We start from the raw sequence: 21464 nt of genomic DNA on the forward strand, positions 1-21464 counted from the left end.
TGATCTTGAGTATTTCACGGAGCTGATTTTTTTATTGATCTTGTGTTTGTGCTCCTATTGTGTAGTATTGTATGTGTAGTTTATCTAATCGTTATCACAGTGAAATTATGATTTCAGGACCATGCCCAGTCGCAATTCTGTGCATGGCTGCTTTCCGACTAGCGTTAATACTTTCCGGTATTGAGATCCGTTATAGGGTCTCAATACTGGAAAGAAAAAAGAAAAAATAAATAAAATATGCTTCCGTTTTGTCCCTATTCATTGTCAATGGGGACAAAACGTAACTGAACAGAACGGAATGCTCCAAAATGCATTCCGTTCCGTTCTCATACTGGAGAGCAAACCGCAGCATGCTGCGGTTCACTTTCCGTCCCGGGATGCGGAGCAAGACGGATCCACCACGACCCACAATGCAAGTCAATGGGGACACAATCTGACACAATAGAAAACGGATCCGTCCCTCACTGACTTTTAATGGAGTTCATGACGGATCCGTCTTGGCGATGTTAAAGATAATACAACCGGATCCGATCATAACAGATGCAGACGGTTCTATTATCAGTAACGGAAGCGTTTTTACTGAACCCTGCCGGATCCAGAAAAAACGCTAGTGTGGAAGTAGCCTAAGGCTGTTCTAGAAGGGTTGCCTTGCTGATCAGCCTAGCCCCGGTGGTCAAATTATCTGTGATCCTGAATGCCAAGCCCGTTCCTGGCCAGGCATCCAGCCCCATAGCGCGGTGGGGGATTTAAAGAGGACCTTTCACCGATTATTACAATGTGAACTAAGTATACAGACATGTACAGCGGTGCCCGGGGATCTCACTGCACTTACTATTATCCCTGGGCACCGCTCCGTTCTCCCGCTATGCCCTCCGGTATCTCCGCTCACTAAGTTATGGTAGGCGGAGTCTGCCCTTGTTCTGCTCTAGCGCTGGCCAATCGCAGCGCAGAGCTCACAGCCTGGGAGGTTATTTTCTCCCAGGCTGTGAGCTCTGCAATGCGATTGGCCATCGCCTACAGAAGAACAAGGGCAGACTCCGCCTACCATAACTTAGTGAGCGGAGATGCCGGAGGGCATAGCGGGAGAACGGAGCGGCGCCCAGGGATAATAGTAAGTGCAGTGAGATCCCCGGGCGCCGCTCTACATGTCTGTATACTTAGTTCACAGTGTCATAATCGGTGAAAGGTCTCTTTAAGTCCACTCGCTGCTGCCTTTGCCTGTGATTTTTGTCCTGGCTCCTGTCCATTCTGTGTGCTCAGAGCAGTGCTGCTTTTCTGTTGGACTTTTCTTTGTATTGACCTTGGCTGATGCGACATTAACCCCTTGTCTCCTGATTAAGCTTTCACTTCTCAGCTTGTACCTGCCTTAACCCCTTGTATGCTCTTTTAGCTTCTGTTGACTCTTCTGGCTTGTTTTACTCTCCTGATACTCCTTGTCATCCCATAGGTCTACTACCTGTAACCTCGCACATGTTTTCTGCCACCCCGCAGATGTGACCAGGGTCTCTAGAAGCCAAGCTTAACCTGGCGGGCTCTGGTAAACACCTAGGGGTAGCCTTAGATCCACTAACTGGAGTTGTGAAGGAAGATAAGTAGCAGATTCAGAGTTTGGAGGTGGTGGTGGTCAAGGACGGGGACCCTCTGCTCTGTTTCTTTATAATTAAATTTTGATTTTGTCCCCACTATGAGGACGGTGACCTATGTGTGCTGACAATCTCTATATGTAAATGCTATATAAATGAATGAAATAGAAAAATACATTTGATTATTGCATGAACTGTAACAGATGTAACAGTAGTATGTGTGATTACACTCATTATATCGGTTTGTTATTACGCTGCAGTTTTCGGGTTTTTATGTATATTTTTTTCTGTAATGTAATAAATAGAAAGTTATAGGTATTTTTTCCTTTTCTGTTCTGTTTTTTAATATTCCTTCTATTCACCAGTCTTATCACTGAGCCTTAACTCCCAGCTCCGAAGTAATAAAAACTCAAAGCCCCGGGGTAAAAAGCAACATTTAAGGATGTTCGCGGCCCCATCCCAATTTTACATATGGCTTACTTCTAGGTTGTGAAACACAAGTTTGCTTTGATCCCTTACTTAACCTTTTAATAAAGTTGGAATTTAGCTACTTAGACAGGTGTGGAATATTACATTAGTACGTCAGCGGTGCGGCTTGCCTTTAATTAAGGCGCTAAATCCCTGTTTCCTGCTATGCGATAGAGGAGACGAGATCTCGGAATCCACCCCTTGTCGGACCAGTCCTGTACAACATCGCTCATCATGTTTGTCTAGGTTCTTATTCCCATTGGGGTTAAAGGGAACGTCACCCACCAGCTAAATGAAAAAATGGAATCTCCTTTTTTTTTTTTTTTTTGATGACTCCTAAAATAACAGATAGTGGGGGAGGGGCGCTGATGATGCTCGCACAGAAAATCCAGACATTGTGGTGGGTAATACTGCAGAACATTTATCATTAACCTTTCTATAGGGAAATACCCGTAATACACAATATGTAATGAGAGGATTGAAACGCGTGGAGCCAGCATCACTGCAGGGATTGCACTAAAGCAGCCATGCTCAACCTGTGGCCCTCCAGCTGTTGTAAAACTACAACTCCCACAATGCCCTGCTGTAGGCTGATAGCTGTAGGCTCTTCTGGCATGCTGGGAGTTGTAGTTTTGCCACAGCTGGAGGGCCGCAGGTTGAGCATGCCTGCACTAAAGTAACGCGGAGTGGGTAAGGTTGAGAACGATTCAGAATTTTATGTATTATGTGCAATAGCCAAAAATAATTTTAAAGTCCCAAATTCTGTGCTAATTTTTTAAGTTACGACTAAGAACGGTATAGTTCGAAACGCGTCAATGTGCGGGGGGGGGAGTGTGAGATGGTGTCCACGTGATGTAATTTGTTACCGAAAATAGAGACAAAGCAACAGAATCTTCAATAGTGTTGGAACTTTTTTGCGGCAAATTTTTTTTATATATCATTATAGCAGTCAGAGCTCTGTTTTTATGACAAATCCACTGTATATCTGCAAAGAAAAGGGAGTCAGTCAGCCCACCCCAGTCCGCAGGTGCACGCTGCCATGGCTGAAAACATGGAGAAAAAAGACAATGCAACAGCTCTCTGCAAACCAGATAAAGTACAATAATGCCCTAGTCACAAAAAATGTTAGAGTGCGAATGCTACGCTTATTTATAAAGTGAGATGCTTGGCAAATGCATTTTGTACAAAACCATTTGAGCCCGTCTGCCGGAAAGGTATGGAGTGGGCTCGGCATGCATGTTGGTACCTGCATCCCTTGGAAGTAATGGAGGCCATTACGGCACCAAAAATGGTAAAAGGCAGAGTGGACCCAGCATGCATGTGGATCCAACACTTCCTGAACTTTATGGCGGCCATTATGGCGCATAGCAGGTAGTATTTAGTGTTAGGACCCGTCTTACAGAGATCGCCTTGACGTTCGGCAGACGGGCTCAGATGGTTTAGTACAAAATGCATTTGCCAAGCATCTCAATAAGTATAGCATTAGCACTATAATAATTTTTGTGACTGGCATTATTGTACTTTATCAAGTTTGCAGGGTGCTGTTGCATTCTTTTTTTCTCTAAATCCACTGTATAGCCATAAATGATAAAATTCTGGTTGCAAGCATTTTCCACTAGAGGGAGCTAAAGAGCTTACAATATAAAGTACATACCATTTAAAGGAGACACGTCACTTGGATGTGCAGACAGCAGGTTATAGAGCAGGCAATGCTGAGCAGATATATCGGGGGGGGGGCATTTATTAACCCCTCCCCGACCGATGACGTAATAGTACTTCACTGCGGCAGGTGCGTTCGCTAATTTTGACGTACTATTACGTCATAGTGATCTGGCGGGCACTGGAGCGGTGCGCGCCCAATCACTGCAGGGGTCCGGCAGTCCCTGATAGCCGGGCCCCTGCTGTATCTGCCGGCATCGCTGTACAAGCCGATGCCGGCAGATCAACCCCTTCTATGCCGCGATCAGCGCTGACCGCGACATAGAAGGGATTTTTGGCGGGTGAGGGAGCCCATCGAGTTCCCGCGCTGCTGTGGTGGGGACCCGACGGGTGAGAAGGCAGACCAATGCCGTGCAGAGGCTGCCCAATGCCCTGCACGGCATCGGGACCTGCCTTCTACGGGGGCCGAGGGGATCCAGGCCCAGTCTCCTAGGCAATGCATTACAATACACATGTGTTGTAATGCATTGCAGAGGGGATCAGACCCCCAAAAGTAAAGTCCCAGAGTGGAACAGAAATAATGTTTAAAAAAAAAAAGGAGTTTTTAATAAATAAAACTGCCGATAAACACCGTAAAAAAAAGCCATTTTGTCACCTTACATCACAAAAAGTGCAACACCAAGCGATCAAAAAGGTACCAATCAAACCGCCACCTCATCCCGCAAAAAATGAGACCCTACCTAAGACAATCGCCCAAAAAATAAAAAAAATATAGCTATATCAAAACATGGTGACACTAAAACAATTTGTTTTGTTTCAAAAATGCTATTATTGCGTGAAAGTGAAAAAAAAAAGTATACATATTAGGTATCGTTGCGTCCATAACAACCAGCTCTATATAAATATTACATGAATTAACCCCTCAGATGAAGACAGTAAAAAAAAAAAAAACATTGCAAAAAAAAAACATTTTTTGTCACCTCACATCACAAAAATTGCAACAACAAGCGATCAAAAAGGTGTATGCCCCCCAAAATAGTACCAATCAAACCGTCATCTCATTCTGCAAAAAATGAGACCCTACCTAAGACAATCGCCCAAAAGAAATAAAAAATTCGACTCTCGGACAATGGAGACACTAAAATATGATTTTCTTTGCTTTAAAAATGCTATTATTGTGTTAACGTGAAATAAAAAATAAATAAAAGTAGATATGTTAGATATCGCTGTGTCCGTAACAACCTGCTCTATAATAAAAATGTCACATGACCTAACTTCTCAGGTGAACACCGTAAAAAAAAACGTGCCAAAAATGCTATTTCTTTGTAATTTTTTTTGGCACCTAACATCATTTACAACACCAAGTGATCAAAAAGGCGTATGCCTTCCAAAATAGAACCAATCAAACCGTCATCTCATCGCGCAAAAAATGAGCCTCTACCTAAGACAATCGGTCAAAAAATAAAAAAGCTATGGCTCTCAGACTATGGAGACACTAAAACATAGCATTTTTTTAAACAAAATAAATTATTATTGTGTAAAACTTTAATAAATAAGAAAGTATACATATTAGGTAGTGCCACGTCCGTAGCGACCTGCTCTATAAAAATATCACATGACCTAACCCCTCAGATGAACGCTGTAAAAATAAATAAATAAAAACGGTGCCAAAACAGCCATTTTTTGGTTACCTTGCCTCACAAAAAACGTAATATAGAGCGATTAAAAATCATATGTACCTCAAAATAGTACCAATAAAACTGTCACCTTATCCCCTAGTTTCCAAAATGGGTGTTACTTTTGGGAGTTTCTATTGTAAGGGGGCATCAGGGGGGCTTCAAATGGGACATGGCATCTAAAAACCAGTCCAGCAAAATCTGCCTTCCAAAAACCATGCGGCGCTCCTTTCCTTCTGCGCCCTGCCGGGCGCCCTTACATCAGTTTACGACCACATGTGGGGTGTTTCTGTAAACCTCAGAATCGGGGTAATAAATGTTGTTTTGTTTGGCTGTTAACCCTCGATGTGCTAAAGAAAAAAAAGGGTTTAAAATGCAAAAAATCTGCTAAAAAAAAAGTGAAATTTAGACATTTTATCTCCATTTCCCTTTAATTCTTGTGGAACACCTAAAGGGTTAACAAAGTTTGTAAAATCAGTTTTGAGTAACTTGAGAGGTGTAGTTTCTACAATGGGGTCATTTATGGGGGGTTTCTATTATGTAAGCCCCACAAAGTGGCTTCAGAACTGAACTGGTCCTTAAAAAGTGGGTTTTGGAAATTTTCTTAAAATTTTTTAGAATTGCTTCGCCTTCTAACGTCCCCAAAAAATAAAATGACATTTACAAAATGATGCAGACATATGGGAAATGTTAAGTAGTAAATATTTTGAGGTATCACTTTCTGTTTTAAAAGCAGAGAAATAGAAATTTAGAAAATTGCTAAATTTTCTAAATGTTTGGTAAATTTGGGATTTTTTTTCATACATTAAGGTGAACTATATTGACTCAAATTTATGGCTATCATGAAGTACAATGTGTCACGAGAAAACAGTCTCAGAATGGCTTGGATAAGTAAAAGCGTTCCAAAGTTATTACCACATAAAGTGACACATGTCAGATTTTCTAAATTAGGCCTGGGCAGGAATGTGAAAACTGGCCTGGGGTAGAAGGAGTTAAGGCCTGCGTTTTAGATGAGGAAATGTATTTCTGAGCCACAATCTGATCTGTGCCAGAAATATGCCTAAATATGCCTGGATAATAAATGACCCCCAAATTTTTGTAGGAAAGATTCAGTGAAACATGTATTTTATTCATTGAAAGCTCAACTCTCTCTGTGCTTAGGAGTCCAGCGGGCGGGCCTGCTCAGTGACTGTCAGAATTCCCTGTTTTAAGTGTGCATATCAATCACTGATGGGTCCGCCCACCGGACCCCTAAGCATGGAATTTCAATGAATAAAATATGTTTCATTGAATCTTTTCCCATAAAACTATACATTAATCTGCTCAGCTCCTCCTGATCTGTAACCTGTGTAAGAAGGAACAAGGAGCCGTCTTTGACGGAAGATACGTGTCACCGAGGTTCCTGGCCTCGGTGAGGTAAGAACCAGGTTTTTTCCTGAAGTGTCAGGTCTGTAGTGCAATCTGACACTTCAACTGTTAGAATGGCTGTAAAGCCAATCCGGGCCGGATCTTATTGGGAGCAGCCAAAGAGAAGGGTGGGTGGCTGTTCCCCACGGTTCCAGGCCGGGTTTTGGCTGGAATATAAAAAACCCAGCCATCATGTTCAGGTGGTGAATTATCCTCCTTGACAGAGGAGCTGAGGAGTCCTGTGGTTTGAAACACTGAGGGATCTGTTTGTGTGAGCCATAGGCTGGGGAAACAGGCCACTAAAGACTGCTGCGGACTCTGGGTGAAAACCATCTGCTGACCAGGTGACGTCTTTTTGCACTGTGAACTTTGTGTGGTGTGAACAGGCACAAAGACTGAACACTTTCTTTTGGCTTGTTTTCTGGCTATGTGTGAATAAACACTGAACTTTGATTTAAACCTTGTTTTTTGCCTCTGTACTGCGTCCGCTTACCCTGCCTACCAAAGCGAATCCCCACATTTGGTGTTGGATGCGGGCATACGCAGTGAGGCAGGCCTGAAGGCCGAAAAGTTTTTGTTTATCCGGGCACAAGTGCATGTCCTACATTAAGCCGGCAAGGTTACGACCCGTATCCCCTGACAAAATGGAGGCGGTCGTGAAGGCCCTCGTGGAGGCTAACTTGCAGCAGCGGGAGGCTAACAAGCAGCAACAAGAAACGAACCAGCTGCTATTGCAACATGTGATGGCGTTGCAGGCGTCAGGAGCGTCCCACGAATGTCCACGATGCCCGGAAAGCTGTCCGCGCGGCGATTCCGAAGATGACCCCCTCGGATGACGTCGAGACCTATCTGGCGGTCTTCGAAAAAGTGGCCGTGAGGGAAAAGTTACCCCGAGACCAGTGGGCTGAGGTCGTTGCTCCGTTCCTGGCGTCCGGTCCCCAGCAAGTATTGTTTGATCTCCCCGATGATCAGGCGGCCGACTACCCGACAGTAAAAGGTGAGATCCTGGCGAGACTCGGGGTGAATGTATTGGTCCGGGCCCAGAGGGTGCATCAGTGGGAATTTAACCCGGCTGAACCCGCTAGACCACAATATTATGATCTGCTGCACCGTTTGCAAAAATGGCTGCAGCCGGACATGTTGACTCCCACTGCTATGTTGGATCGGCTGTTGGCGGATGTGTTTTGGAGGGCTTTGCCGTACCCTCTCCAGCACTGGATCGGCCAGGTGTCTCCGAATAATGCCCTGGAGATGGTCGACCTGGTGGAGCGCTATGAGGCCACCAGAAATCTACAGGGGGGTTCTTTTGGGAGGGGGCCAGTCAAACCCCGGAAAACTCCACCCCAGACCCGGCGGCCGGTGCCAGCTAGACCCGCCCGGGATGTACCCCCTGCCGACCCCAACCCGGTGGTCTGCTGGCGTTGTCAGGAGCCTGGACACATAAGGGCTGACTGTCCCCATCGGGGGGAACCCATGGACACCAACTATGGCTTCCGCCACTCATTATATGCCAGGATGTTGTGTGCCACAGGAACTTCAGAGACTATGGACAAAAGCCACCTGTGCCAGGTGGAAGTGGGGGGCACTCTGGCGGTGGCTCTGCTGGATTCAGGGAGCCTGGTGTCCCTGGTAAGAGCTGCCCTGGTGCGGCCGGCTGAGTATACTGGCCGAAGAGTCGGTGTTGTTTGCATACATGGGGACTTAAAGGAGTATCCCACCGCCCTGGTCTCTCTGTCAATGGTGGCCGGCAGGTGGATGCATGAGGTGGCCGTCGCCACAAAGCTACCATATGACTTGATCATTGGGAGAGACTTCCCCGGGTTCCCGGCACTCTGGCCGGATACGAAAGTTACCCGGGAGACAGATGTACCCCTAGCAGAGTGGCCTGACTCAGGGGGGAGGCCAGAACCTTGGGAACCGGAGTCAGAAGGACCAGCTGTAGGGGTGACCGCCACTTCGGTGGAAGAGGGGGAGACAACCCCGTTAAGTGTGATGGTGGGAGACGTAGAGGATTTGCCGCCGGGTCCTGAGCTGGCAGACCTCAATGTCTCTAGGGATAATTTCGGTACAGCACAACACCAGGATCCGACTCTATCTCGAGCCTGGGAAAATGTGGTAGTAGTTGAGGGTGAGCAGCAACAACCGGGGGCCGAATCTATGTTCCCCCGTTTTGTGGTTCAACAGGAGATGCTGTACCGGGTAAATAAACTACGGGGTGAACATATTGAACAGCTGGTGGTGCCCCAGGCATATCGCAAGCTCGTGTTGAAATTAGCCCACCAACATGTTCTTGGGGGACACCTGGGCCAGCAGAAAACGCAGGACCGGATTTTACAGCGGTTTTACTGGCCCAGTGTGTTCAGAGAGGTAGAAGAGTTTTGCAAGTCTTGCCCAACCTGCCAGATAACCAGCCCCCAGCCACATTTCCGTAGTCCTCTGGTCCCTCTCCCGATTATTGAGGTTCCCTTCGAGCGGATCGCTATGGATCTTATAGGCCCAGTACCGAAAGTCAGCTAGAGGGCACCAGCACATCCTGGTCATCCTCGACTACGCCACGCGGTACCCGGAGGCGGTGCCATTGCGTCATACGTCAGCCAAACTCATAGCTAAGGAGTTAATGGAAATGTTTTCTAGAGTGGGTCTGCCTAAGGAGGTTCTAACTGACCAAGGGACCCCATTTATGTCCAAGGTCATGAGGGAACTCTGTAAGTTGCTCCAAATAAAACAGTTACGGACATCCGTGTATCATCCGCAAACGGATGGCCTGGTAGAGAGGTTTAACCAGACGTTAAAAAATATGCTGAAAAGAGTGGTGTCTAAGGATGGGAGGGACTGGGACCTTCTTCTGCCCTATCTCATGTTCGCAGTGCGAGAAGTGCCCCAGGCCTCTACTGGGTTCTCGCCCTTCGAACTACTATACGGCAGACACCCTCGTGGTTTATTAGACGTCGCCAAAGAGGCGTGGGAACAACAAACCACACCGCACAAAAGTGTAGTTGAGTATGTCACCCAGATGCAGGGACGGATGGAAACAGTGTTACCTCTGGTTAGGGAGCATATGGAGGCAGCGCAGCGAGCCCAGAGTAAGGTCTATAATCGGCAGGCTCGGGTCCGAAACTTTAACCCGGGTGATCGGGTGTTGGTTCTGGTACCAACGGTAGATAGTAAGTTCCTAGCTAGGTGGCAGGGGCCCTACGAGGTACTAGAAAAAATTGGACCAGTAGATTACAAAGTACACCAGCCAGGGAGGCGAAAGCCGGAGCAGGTGTACCATGTGAATCTGCTCAAGCCGTGGAAGGAAAGGGAAACCTGTACGGAAGACAGCCCACGACCAGGGTTCCTAGGGGAAGCGGTTTTGGCCCCTCAGTCTGAAGCAGGGGAAGCGGCTGTCACAGTGAAAATTGCTGACAGCCTCTCCTCTAAACAGGCTCAGGAAGCCAGGGAGTTCATTAGTCGGAATACGGATGTGTTCTCAGACCTCCCTGGACGCACGTCCGTAATCCGGCATGACATTGTCACTGAGCCTCAGGCGAAAGTCCGGTTAAAACCTTACCGGGTACCCGAGGCTAGGCGACAAGCCATCACGGAGGAAGTGCAGCTAATGCTCCAGCTGGGTGTCATCGAGGAGTCAAAAAGTGAGTGGGCCAGTCCGATAGTATTAATACCCAAGCCAGACGGGACATTGCGGTTTTGTAATGACTTCCGCAAACTTAATGAGGTGTCCAAGTTTGACGCGTATCCCATGCCCCGAGTGGATGAGCTTATTGAAAAGTTGGGCCAAGCCCGGTATTTTTCTGTGTTGGACCTCACCAAAGGGTACTGGCAGGTACCCTTGACTGAGGCTGCCAAAGAAAAAACTGCTTTCGTCACGCCAGAGGGGCTGTATCAGTACAAGGTATTACCCTTTGGTCTACATGGCGCTCCCGCCACGTTTCAAAGGTTAATGGATATTGTACTCCGTCCACATCGTCGATACGCTTCAGCGTACCTGGACGATATCGTTGTCCATAGCAACGACTGGGAAAGTCACTTACCTAAAGTTCAGGCTGTAGTGGACTCCCTTAGGAAGGCTGGCTTAACCGCTAACCCAAAAAAGTGCTCGATAGGGTTAGAAGAGACCAAGTACCTGGGGTATGTCATTGGGCGCGGAGTGATCAAACCTCAGGTGAACAAAATTGAGGCAATTAGGAATTGGCCCCGACCTGTCTCTACTCGGCAAGTAAAATCGTTCCTGGGTATGGTGGGGTACTATATGAGGTTTGTCCCCAATTTTGCTACAGTCGCCGCACCATTGACAGGCCTTTTGAAGGGACGCAAGTCAGTGACGGTCCACTGGAATGAGCAGGCGGAAAAGGCTTTCTCCGCTTTGAAGTCGGCCCTGTGTGGGTCCCCGGTTTTGGTGGCGCCCGACTTCAAAAGGGAGTTTATAGTGCAGACCGATGCCTCTGAGGTAGGTCTCGGTGCTGTACTATCTCAAGATATTGACAGGGAGGAGCATCCCGTTGTCTTCCTCAGCCGGAAGCTCACCCCAGCCGAGACTAGGTACAGTATAGTGGAGAGAGAGTGCCTGGCCATCAAGTGGGCACTCGAGTCTCTCCGCTACTACCTTTTGGGGAGAAGGTTCCGTCTGGTGACCGACCACTCCCCTTTGAAATGGATGAGCCAGGCCAAAGAGAGGAATGCTCGGGTCACCAGGTGGTTCTTATCTTTGCAAAATTTTAAGTTTTCCGTGGAACACAGGGCAGGCAGGTTACAGGGAAACGCGGATGCCCTATCCCGCGTACACTGTCTGGCAAGTGTTCACCCCCTCAGGGTTGAACAAAGGGGGGAGGTATGTAAGAAGGAACAAGGAGCCGTCTTTGACGGAAGATACGTGTCACCGAGGTTCCTGGCCTCGGTGAGGTAAGAACCAGGTTTTTTCCTGAAGTGTCAGGTCTGTAGTGCAATCTGACACTTCAACTGTTAGAATGGCTGTAAAGCCAATCCGGGCCGGTTCTTATTGGGAGCAGCCAAAGAGCAGGGTGGGTGGCTGTTCCCCACGGTTCCAGGCCGGGTTTTGGCTGGAATATAAAAAACCCAGCCAGCATGTTCAGGTGGTGAATTATCCTCCTTGACAGAGGAGCTGAGGAGTCTGTGGTTTGAAACACTGAGGCATCTGTTTGTGTGAGCCATAGGCTGGGGAAACAGGCCACTAAAGACTGCTGCGGACTCTGGGTGAAAACCATCTGCTGACCAGGTGACGTCTTTTTGCACTGTGAACTTTGTGTGGTGTGAACAGGCACCAAAACTGAACACTTTCTTTTGGCTTGTTTTCTGGCTATGTGTGAATAAACACTGAACTTTGATTTAAACCTTGTTTTTGCCTCTGTACTGCGTCCGCTTACCCTGCCTACCAAAGCGAATTCTCACACCTGCTGCCTGCACTATATAATGTGACAGGTTCCCTTTAAAGGAGTTGTCCAACCCTATAATTTTTTATTTTTTTTAAACAACAGTTTACCATGGTGTAAAGTATCAAAAGGGTAATCCCATGTTGGCCTTTTTAAAGGATATACCATAAATGTCCGATAGGTGTGGGCCCCAGCTCTGCTGTCTCAAGAATAGAAGTTAATGGAGCTCAAGCTGCATGTGTGCGATCATTCCCCCTCCATTCACCAGTATTTCCGGAAGCCCATAGTGGTGGATGGAGGGGTGGCCACTGGCCACACATGCACGGCTTACTCTCCATTCACTATTATAGGCCTTCCAAAATTAGCCGAGCCAGCACTCTCCCATAGCAGTCAATGGAGAGCAAGAGTGGTGTGCTCTCTCTGCTCACCTCAGGGCTGCGGTCTTCAGATAGTACCGGGAACCACCCCACTAGACATTTTTGGTATAGCCTGTTGGAATTCCGTAATTGTCTCTGATGGGCATAGCCCTTTTAAATGGAGTATTTTTATTTATTTATTTTTTAACTTTACCAATCCCCAGCCTATGCCATGGCTTCCCTGTCCCAGCCATGCCTGGTCCAGCAAAGTTTCTGCACAATATGTGACTGCTGTAGCGGTGATGTGTCTACGCTCCTGAGGTCACCTCTGTGGTCAGTAAGGAATGGGTCATGTTGATGCTTAATCACTAAAGCTGGGAGCGGTAGTTGAATCAGGAAATTATCGTCACGGAGCGGCAGGAGATTGGAAGGTGAGTATTACCCTTAGACAACCGTATGAATGGATACGCACACCTGTTCCATTCATTTCAACACCATCCGCATCTGTAGTTCAGCCCTGCAAGAAAGACAGAGCAAGTCCTATTCTTGTCCGCAATCATGGACAAGAATAGTGATTTGTATCATAGGGCGGCCATGAGCGGTCGGCAAAAAGATTTTTTATTTTTTTTAAATCATGGGTTGACTGTATAGATATTCCTTCTGACGTTTAACTGTTTTTTTATCCGTCTTCTTAACACATTTTCTCGGTTTCCTCTTATTTGCATAGTCAAGGAGCGGCGATTCCCCAGCGAGGCGATCTGCTTGATTAACTCTCGCTGCGGTCTCTTGTTAAACACTTCCTAACACCTCCTTGCAAAGCATATGGAAGTGAAGATTGATGTTAGTGGGCAGTTTATTTCTAAATTTGTAGGAATATTCTGGTGACAAATTCTCCCGATTTCTTAGAACCGAGCTGTAAATTAACCCATTATGCTCAGCAGTGGTCCTTCACGCAAGCACTACGCTCAATGCCAGGCGCCAGCTATAAAGCACCTTACCAGTGGACTGTGCAGCAGCTTGAAGGATTGCATCATGTTTCACATAGTCTGATGGCTGAATCTAAGATTGGTGGTTGTCAGGAGAACGCTGCCTACTGGAAAGCATAGTGCCTACGGTAAAATTTTGGCGGAGGGGGGTATAGTGGTATTTTTAAAGGTCTGTTTTGGTAACTACTTGCATTCCAATTAAATAACTATTCTGGAGAATTTATTCTCATGGCTCTATGTTGTGCTGTTCCTTTATTATTCCTGCTAGAAGTTATGAATAAATTGCTAGCAGTTTGCAATGAAGGTCCAGCTGGGTGTTATCACCTACTGCAAAGCATTACTGGTTGCCCAGAGAGTGGCACTTACTGGGATGTATAGTATTCTGCAAAGTTTGGAGGAGGTATAATCGTATAGGCCTATTTTTCAAGGTTTGGAGCCTTATTGCTTAAAAGGGCATCTGTCAGCAGTTTTGTACCTATGACACTGGCTGACCTGTTACATGTGCGCTTGGCAGCTGAAGGCATCGGTGTTGGTCCCATGTTCATATGTGCCCGCATTACTGAGAAAAATTAAGTTTTAATATATGCAAATGAGCCTCTAGGAGCAACGGGGGCGTTACCATTACACCTAGAGGCTTTGCTCTCTCTGCAACTGCTGCTCCCTCTGCACTTTGATTGACAGGACCAGGCAGTGAAAACACCATTGTGAGTGGCTTGTCAAAGTTTAGAGGTCACGGCAGAGAAAGCAGAGCCTCTAGGTGTAATGGCAACGCCCCCGTTGCTCCTAGAGGCTCATTTTCATGTATTAATCCCTTGAGTCCTAGCGCCGTATATGTATGGCAGAAGGAGGGGTTTTAAATATGGCGCCTACACGCGAGCGCCATAGCCAGTAGCCAGTGCTGTTTCCAGGGCTTATGTCTGCGACCAGCAATAATGCCAATCTCATGCATTTAACCCTTTAGATGCCGTGGTCAAGGGTGACCACAGCATCTACATGCCAAATCAAAACTAAAGCGGGTGCTTCTGGGTTAGGACCGGTTCACCCATGTGGAGATTAGCGGAGCCGTTCCTTCCTTCTGATGCTCTGTGGCAGGCCTCCATAGGATAACTGCCAATTAAGCTTACACTGTAGTTCTATTGAACTACAGTCTAAGGGTCCATTCACACGTCCGTTGTTTCTTTCCTGATTTGTTCCGTTTTTTGCGCAACAGATCTGGACCAGTTCTGTACCCATTCATTTTCAATGGGTCCTGAAAAAAAAATCAGACATTGTGTTGTCCGATTATTTTTTTCAGGACCCACTAAATATGAACGGAACAGATCAGGAAAGAAACAACGGACGTGTGAATGGACCCTAAGCTGAAATAAATCTGAATGTTGCATATTGTTGCCTCCTAGGGGGAATAAGAAAAAGTGAAAAAAAAAATAAGTTTGAAATAATATAAAACAAAAAATTATAAAAATGTAAATCATCCCCCCCTCCCCTTTCGCCTAGAATTGAAATAAAAAACATAATGATCATGGGCATCACTCTGTCCGAAAATGCCTGAATTATTAAAATATAAAAATATTTATCCCGTATGGTGACTGGCATAACAGGAAAAAATAATCAAAATGTCTGATTTTGGCTTTTTTTTTTTATTGCTTCATTTACACTCCACAACTACAGATCGTCCCACAAAAAATAAGCCCTCACACAGCTCCTTAGATATAACTATAATAAAGTTTATCAGGGTCAGAATATGGCAATGAAAAAAAATATATTTTTATTTTTCAAAGTTTTTATATTTTTTTCAGTATTAAAAGACAAGAAAAACCTTAAATAAATGTCTAATCATTGTTATCGTACTGACCCAGAGAATCAAGCTTGCGGGTCAGTTTTACCACATAAGGAACGTGGTAAAACCCCATAAAACTGTGGCAGAAATGTATTTATTTATTTTTTCCTATTCCACCCCATTTGGAATTTATTTCCTGTTTCCCACAACATTGTATGCCATATTCAATGGTGGCGTTAAAAAGTACAACTTGTCCTGCAAAAAATACGGCTATGTGAACGGAGAAATAAAAAAGTTATGGCTCCGGGAAACCAGTGAAGAAAAACTAAAACGAAAAAACGCAAAAAACATCATTTTTCTCAGCAATGCGGGCACATATGAACATGAGACCAAACAGATGCCTTCAGCTGCAAAGTGCACATGTAACAGGTCAGCCAGTGTCATAGGTACAGAACTGCTGACAGATGCCCTTTTAATATGTAATAATACTTCTGGAGCATCCTATGACTCTATGTTGTGGCGTTCCTTTATTATTCCTTTGTACATATCAAATTCTACCCTCATCTAGATTGCCTGTATCACGTTTTAAGGTCCACGTCAGAAAGGACCCGACGCTGTTCTGCCCTGTTTTAGTAAATACTCGTCTTCCCTATCCTGCGGCGTCTCATATTATATCTCTGGAGCTGTACCGTTCCTCTGTTACTCTTCCTGGAAACGCACAACTAAATTGCTAAAAGGGCGTTACCATTTTAAATCCGCAGCAGGCCAATTTACACTGCAGATTTCACCCTTTGCAGCGCGCCAAAGTCCGTGACAAATCATCTGCATGTAACGCGCATGCATGAAGAATCCGCCCCTCCTGCGGGCCGTGCCGTACTGATGTGATCAGCACCTGGGGGCTGATATCCTTGTGCGCCCACAGCGATTCGTTGCACCTGCTATGCTGATTTCTTTTTTTTTTTTGCAGGATGGAGAGTCTTACTTTTCTATGACTTTGCAAACAAAGACATGTTGTTCTCTTTTAAAGCAATAAACACAAAATCCAATTTGCGATTGCAGAGCCGACCTGTGAGTGATATATATCTTTACGGCGGAGGCGGTCAGGAGGTGACTGCTAATCGCAGAGCTCCCCGCTCCCCAGTGGTCTGTGCCTGGAAAGCCGAATCAGTGCGCCTCTCCTGCAGCCAGCGAGCGGCACTTGAGATTCGCCGGCTCCGGTCTTATTAGGTTCTCCTTGTCACGCTGCTTAATCTGTCTGCCTGCTGCTTGATCCTTGTTAAACACTATTGCTTCTGAACCCTCTAATAAAGGAGACAAGTTTCAGGCAGGACCACTGAGACCTTCAACACTTAGGGCAATTGCTGCATGATTGGCAGAAAGTGAAGTGCGTCTTCTGTCTTTTTAACCTGTTCCTGCGCAGAGGGCGTTCTCTTGTCTGCCGCATTGCCCTTTGGAAGCAGGTTGCACCTGTCATGTAGGGGGACAGCCACTGTGTAACACACTATTTAAGGTGTCGGGAATCTGAATGCTGGCATTGTCTAATATACTGTCATCAAATATGATTGTCTTAGAACATCTGATCCTGGGGGTCCAAGCTGTTCGGCAGTAGCTTCGGCAGGGGAACCACAGCTCCGTCTGTTTTGTACAGTTGACTGATCCGGTAACTACAGCTCTGCCCGCATTGAAGTGACTACTGCAGAAAACGGCTCTGTCCACCACGCAATGAATGGGATTGTGGTTTTGGTGCCGGCGTTACTGCAGAACAGTTGATCAGTGGAGGTGCAGGATCCCTGACAGATCCAGTAAACAGGCCATCAGTGTGAAAGGTCCGTAATTCTCCTGCAAAGTGCTTTGCATATATTTAAACAGGTTGTTCACTTGAAAATGGTAGCAATAGAAACATTACCTTGTCGCGCAAAAGACAAGCCCTCACACAAGACTAGCCAGAAAAATAAAAAAAATATGGCTCTAAGAAAATGGCAACACAAAAATATGATTTTTTTTCTAAAAATGTTTTTGTGTAAAATAAAAGACATATTTGGTATCGTTGTGTCCGTAATGATCGGATCTATAATAATATCACATGATCTACCCCATCAAGTGAACGGTGTAAAAAATTCAATGGGAAAAATGACACCAAACAGGTGTTTTGTTTTGTGACTTTACCTCCCAAAAATGAGAGAAAAAGCAACCAGAAAGCCAAATGTACCCCAAAATGGTGCCAATGAAAACTACAGCTTGTCTAAAACAAAATAAGTCCTCACGCAGCTCATAAAAAAAAAAAAAAAAAGTTATTGCTCTTAAAAACCATGACCGAACATTTCATGTTAAAAAATCCAGATGCCGCTCCTTCGCTTCTGAGCCCTTGCGTAGCCACAAATAACAGTTTATGACCACAATTGGGGTGTTACTGTATTCAGGAGAAAGTGGGTAGCAAATTGTGAAAAAGAAAGTTTGGGCCTAAAGCACCATTTTTCTTGTTAAAAAAAATTAAAAATTTAATTTTTCATTTTCACACCCAAGTATTAAAAATTCTGTGAAACAGCTGTTGAGTGAAGTGCTCTCTACAACCCTTTAAAATTCCTTGGGTGGTGTAGTTTACAAAATGTGGTCACTTTTTGGAGGTTTTTACTTTGCGTTACCTCAGGGCCTCTTCAGATGCAACATGGTGCCCAAAGACCATTCAAGCAAAATCTGCCCTCCAAAAACCATGTGGAGCTCCTTGCCTTCTGCGCCCTCCCGTGTGCCCAAACAGCGGTATACGACCACATATGGGGTGTTTCTGCAAACTGCAGAATCAAGTTAATACATATTGAGGTTTGTTTTGTTAACCCTTGATGTGTTCCAGGAAAAAATTGATTAAAATGGAAAATCTGCAAAAAAAAGTGACATTTTAAAATTTCACCTCTATTTTGCTTTAATTCCTGTGGAATACCTAAAGGAAACATTTCTAAAACCAGTTTTGAATAGTTTAAGGGGTGTCATTTCTAAAATGGGGTCATTTATGGGTTGGTTCTATTATGCAAGTCCCACAAAGTGACTTCAGAACTGAACTGGTCTTTAAAAAAGATTGTTTCTAAAATTCTAAATCTTCTAGCATCCTAAAAAAATAAAATTGCATTACTAAAATCATGCCCATATAAAGTAGACATATGAGAATATTTTATGAGGCCTCACTATCTGTCTAAGGGCTCTTTCACACCTGCGTTCTTTTCTTCCGGCATAGAGTTCTGTCGTCGGGGCTCTATGCTGGAAGAATCCTGATCAGTTTTATCCCAATGCATTCTGAATGGCGTGAAATCCGTTCAGGATGCATCAGGATGTCTTCAGTTCCGGACCGGAACGTTTTTTGGCCGGAGAAAATACTGCAGCATGCTGCGCTTTTTGCTCCGGCCAAAAATCCTGAACACTTGCCGCAAGGCCGGATCCGGAATTAATGCCCATTGAAAGGCATTGATCCGGATCCAGCCTTAAGCTAATCGTCGTTTCGGCGCATTGCCGGATACGACGTTTAGCTTTTTCTGAATGGTTACCATGGCTGCCGGGACGCTAAAGTCCTAGCAGCCATGGTAAAGTGTAGTGGGGAGCGGGGGAGCAGTATACTTACCATCCGTGCGGCTCCCGGGGCGCTCCAGAGTGACGTCAGGGCGCCCCAAGCGCATGGATGACGTGATCGCATGGCACGTCATCCATGCGCATGGGGCGCTCTGACGTCACTCTGGAGCGCCCCGGGAGCCGCGCGGACTGCAAGTATGCCGCTCCCCCGCTCCACACTACTACTATGGCAACCAGGAGGTTAATAGCGTCCTGGCGGCCATAGTAACACTGAAAGCATTTTGAAGACGGATCCGTCTTCAAATGCTTTCAGTACACTTGCGTTTTTCCGGATCCGGCGTGTACCTCCGGCAAGTGGAGTAAACGCCGGATCCGGACAACGCAAGTGTGAAAGAGGCCTTAAAAGCAGAGAGATTCAAATTTAGAAAAGTGAATTTTTTCAAATTTTCGGTAACTTTTAGATTATTTTTTTTTTTTATAAATAAAGGTAAAACATATTGACTCAAATTTACCATTAACCTGAAGTACAATGTGTAACGAGAAAATAATCTCTGAATGGATTGGATAAGTAAAAGTTTTCCAAAGTTATTACCACATAAAGTGACATATGTCAGATTTTCAAAATTAGGCCTGGTCAGGAAGCGGGTAAATGGCCCGGTCTGGAAGTGGTTAAGATTTTACGCGTCTTACCATCTGTATCATGATGATAATAATTAATATTATAACTCATGGTATGGGGAAAAAATTTCATCTAACAAAAACTTTTGACAAAGTTCCCTAAAAGTTTTGTGTAAAAATTTCTGCTCAGGCAAATGTGGAAGTCGAAATTTGTGAGTCAGGTGTGCGCCTCTTGTCTGACTGTGAGTGGTATGACGGAGCTGACGCTACCTGCAGAGCGGGGACATTTGTAGCGTGCGTGGGAAGCTGCATCTATTAATGCACATCTGTTACTTTACACCCGGCTGATATGGTAGAGATCTTACTGAGAATTCCTGCAGGCAGAAGGATCATTTTATTTTATTTTTACATTAAATGTGTTGCAAAAACAAATAACGTAAATAAATGACATTATAATATTTGACTAATAAAAATGTAACCATGCTTAAAGGGGTATTCCAGCCAAATAAAATAAAAAAGTGTACAAAAATAACAGCTCATCTTCACTTCACCGATCCTTCATCCACTGTGACGGGGGCCTTGCTGCATTCCACTTCCTGCTGAGGTCCGACGCAGCTGAAAGTGGTTGGCTAAGCGGCTATCCCCAAACACTGGCTGAGGCTTTTCATTGGTTGAGCAGCAATCGCAGGAAGAGGAGCACAGTGGGGGCCCAAGCACCATCAGAACGTCAGGGGATCCAGTGTATTTGTATCCATATACTGTAGGAGAAGTTATTGTCCAAAGTGGACAACCTCTTTAAAGGCTATGTACACCTACGGAGTCAATATTTGTTTGATTGCATTTTACTCATTTTGGCTGAAAACCATATTTGAAGTTGGCCTTTATTAAAAATATTGAGCTGTTCTGTCACAAATGGTTAACTGTTTTTCTAACTGTGTGACTGGTACTTTAACCTTTATGCTGATACACATTCTTATCAGTAGGATAAGAACTGAGCAATAATGAGTGTTTATAAGGTCAGAGATAAGAAGCCCGTCGGCTCCTGGTCTGAAGGAAAAAAGAGAAAATCCAGAGGCTGCTACTAGAGCATCTCCGCTCTGTACAGAAGAAAGGGCTCCATATTTTTAATAAAGACCAATTGAGAAAATGATTTTTAGCTCAAAATGAGTACAATGCAATAATAAAATAATTGCCCCCCCCCCCCCCTAATTTTTGGGGGATTACTCTATTTAGTACTATGGCATATTGGTGCTGTGCTAGGATGAAGAAGGGTGTTTGGTTTCTTATCCTTGACTTTTCTTATCTGTTTTTTTTCCTTTACCCATTAAATGCCTTTAAAATATGTGTCAGTGTAATAGTTGGTGCCGGAGGTGATGAGGAACCTGGAAGAATTTTTCCTAAGGGTAAGCAGCTGATTGGCTGCAAGATCTTGCTGCGACTTCCAGCTCATAGAGGGGCACGCAGAGCTGCTTCATTCAGCGTTTAGAGACCTTTTGACAGATTTTATTTTCTCATATCATACACATTTTCGCCATCTGTTCTCTGATAGCCGTTCACGTATAATCTTGCAGGCCATGTGTATTGCAACTCATCCTTTTTTGTTTTATTTTCCAGGAAATTTGGATCTCACTGGTCAAAAGCAGGTCTTCAAAGCCGAGAATAACCCCTGGGTCACGCCTATCGCTGATCAGTTCCAACTTGGAGTGTCTCACGTCTTTGAATACATTCGCTCTGAAACCTACAAATAGTGAGTAGCTTGCTTTATAGTGAGATGCGTTCTCGTCTAACGTATTTTTAATTTTTATGGTTGAATCAAAGGGATCGTCTGATGAGGAGAGCCTCTTTATGTATGCCCTGTCAGGAGATATGGACATTATAGAGGGGGGAGCAGAGCAGAGATCGCTTTACTGGTCCTGCCCATTGACTTTATTGATACGTTGTGCTTCTTTCAGTTAACGTGGAACCCCAGAATCCCCCTTATTAAGGCCC

General features: G+C 45.1%; 1 protein-coding gene across 2 annotated transcripts in view; it reads left to right on the forward strand.

Moving 5' to 3' along the window:
* RSU1 (Ras suppressor protein 1) overlaps window positions 1-21464 on the forward strand; it is a 123198-nt gene that overhangs the window by 45056 nt on the left and 56678 nt on the right. For both annotated transcript variants that reach the window (XM_044293333.1, XM_044293332.1), the window contains exon 8: window positions 21090-21222. In XM_044293333.1, coding sequence (XP_044149268.1) covers window positions 21090-21222 — 133 coding nt within the window. The remainder of the gene's footprint in view (window positions 1-21089; window positions 21223-21464) is intronic.

Source organism: Bufo gargarizans, chromosome 5 (assembly GCF_014858855.1).
Source record: "Bufo gargarizans isolate SCDJY-AF-19 chromosome 5, ASM1485885v1, whole genome shotgun sequence".
NCBI classification, from domain to species: domain Eukaryota; kingdom Metazoa; phylum Chordata; class Amphibia; order Anura; family Bufonidae; genus Bufo; species Bufo gargarizans.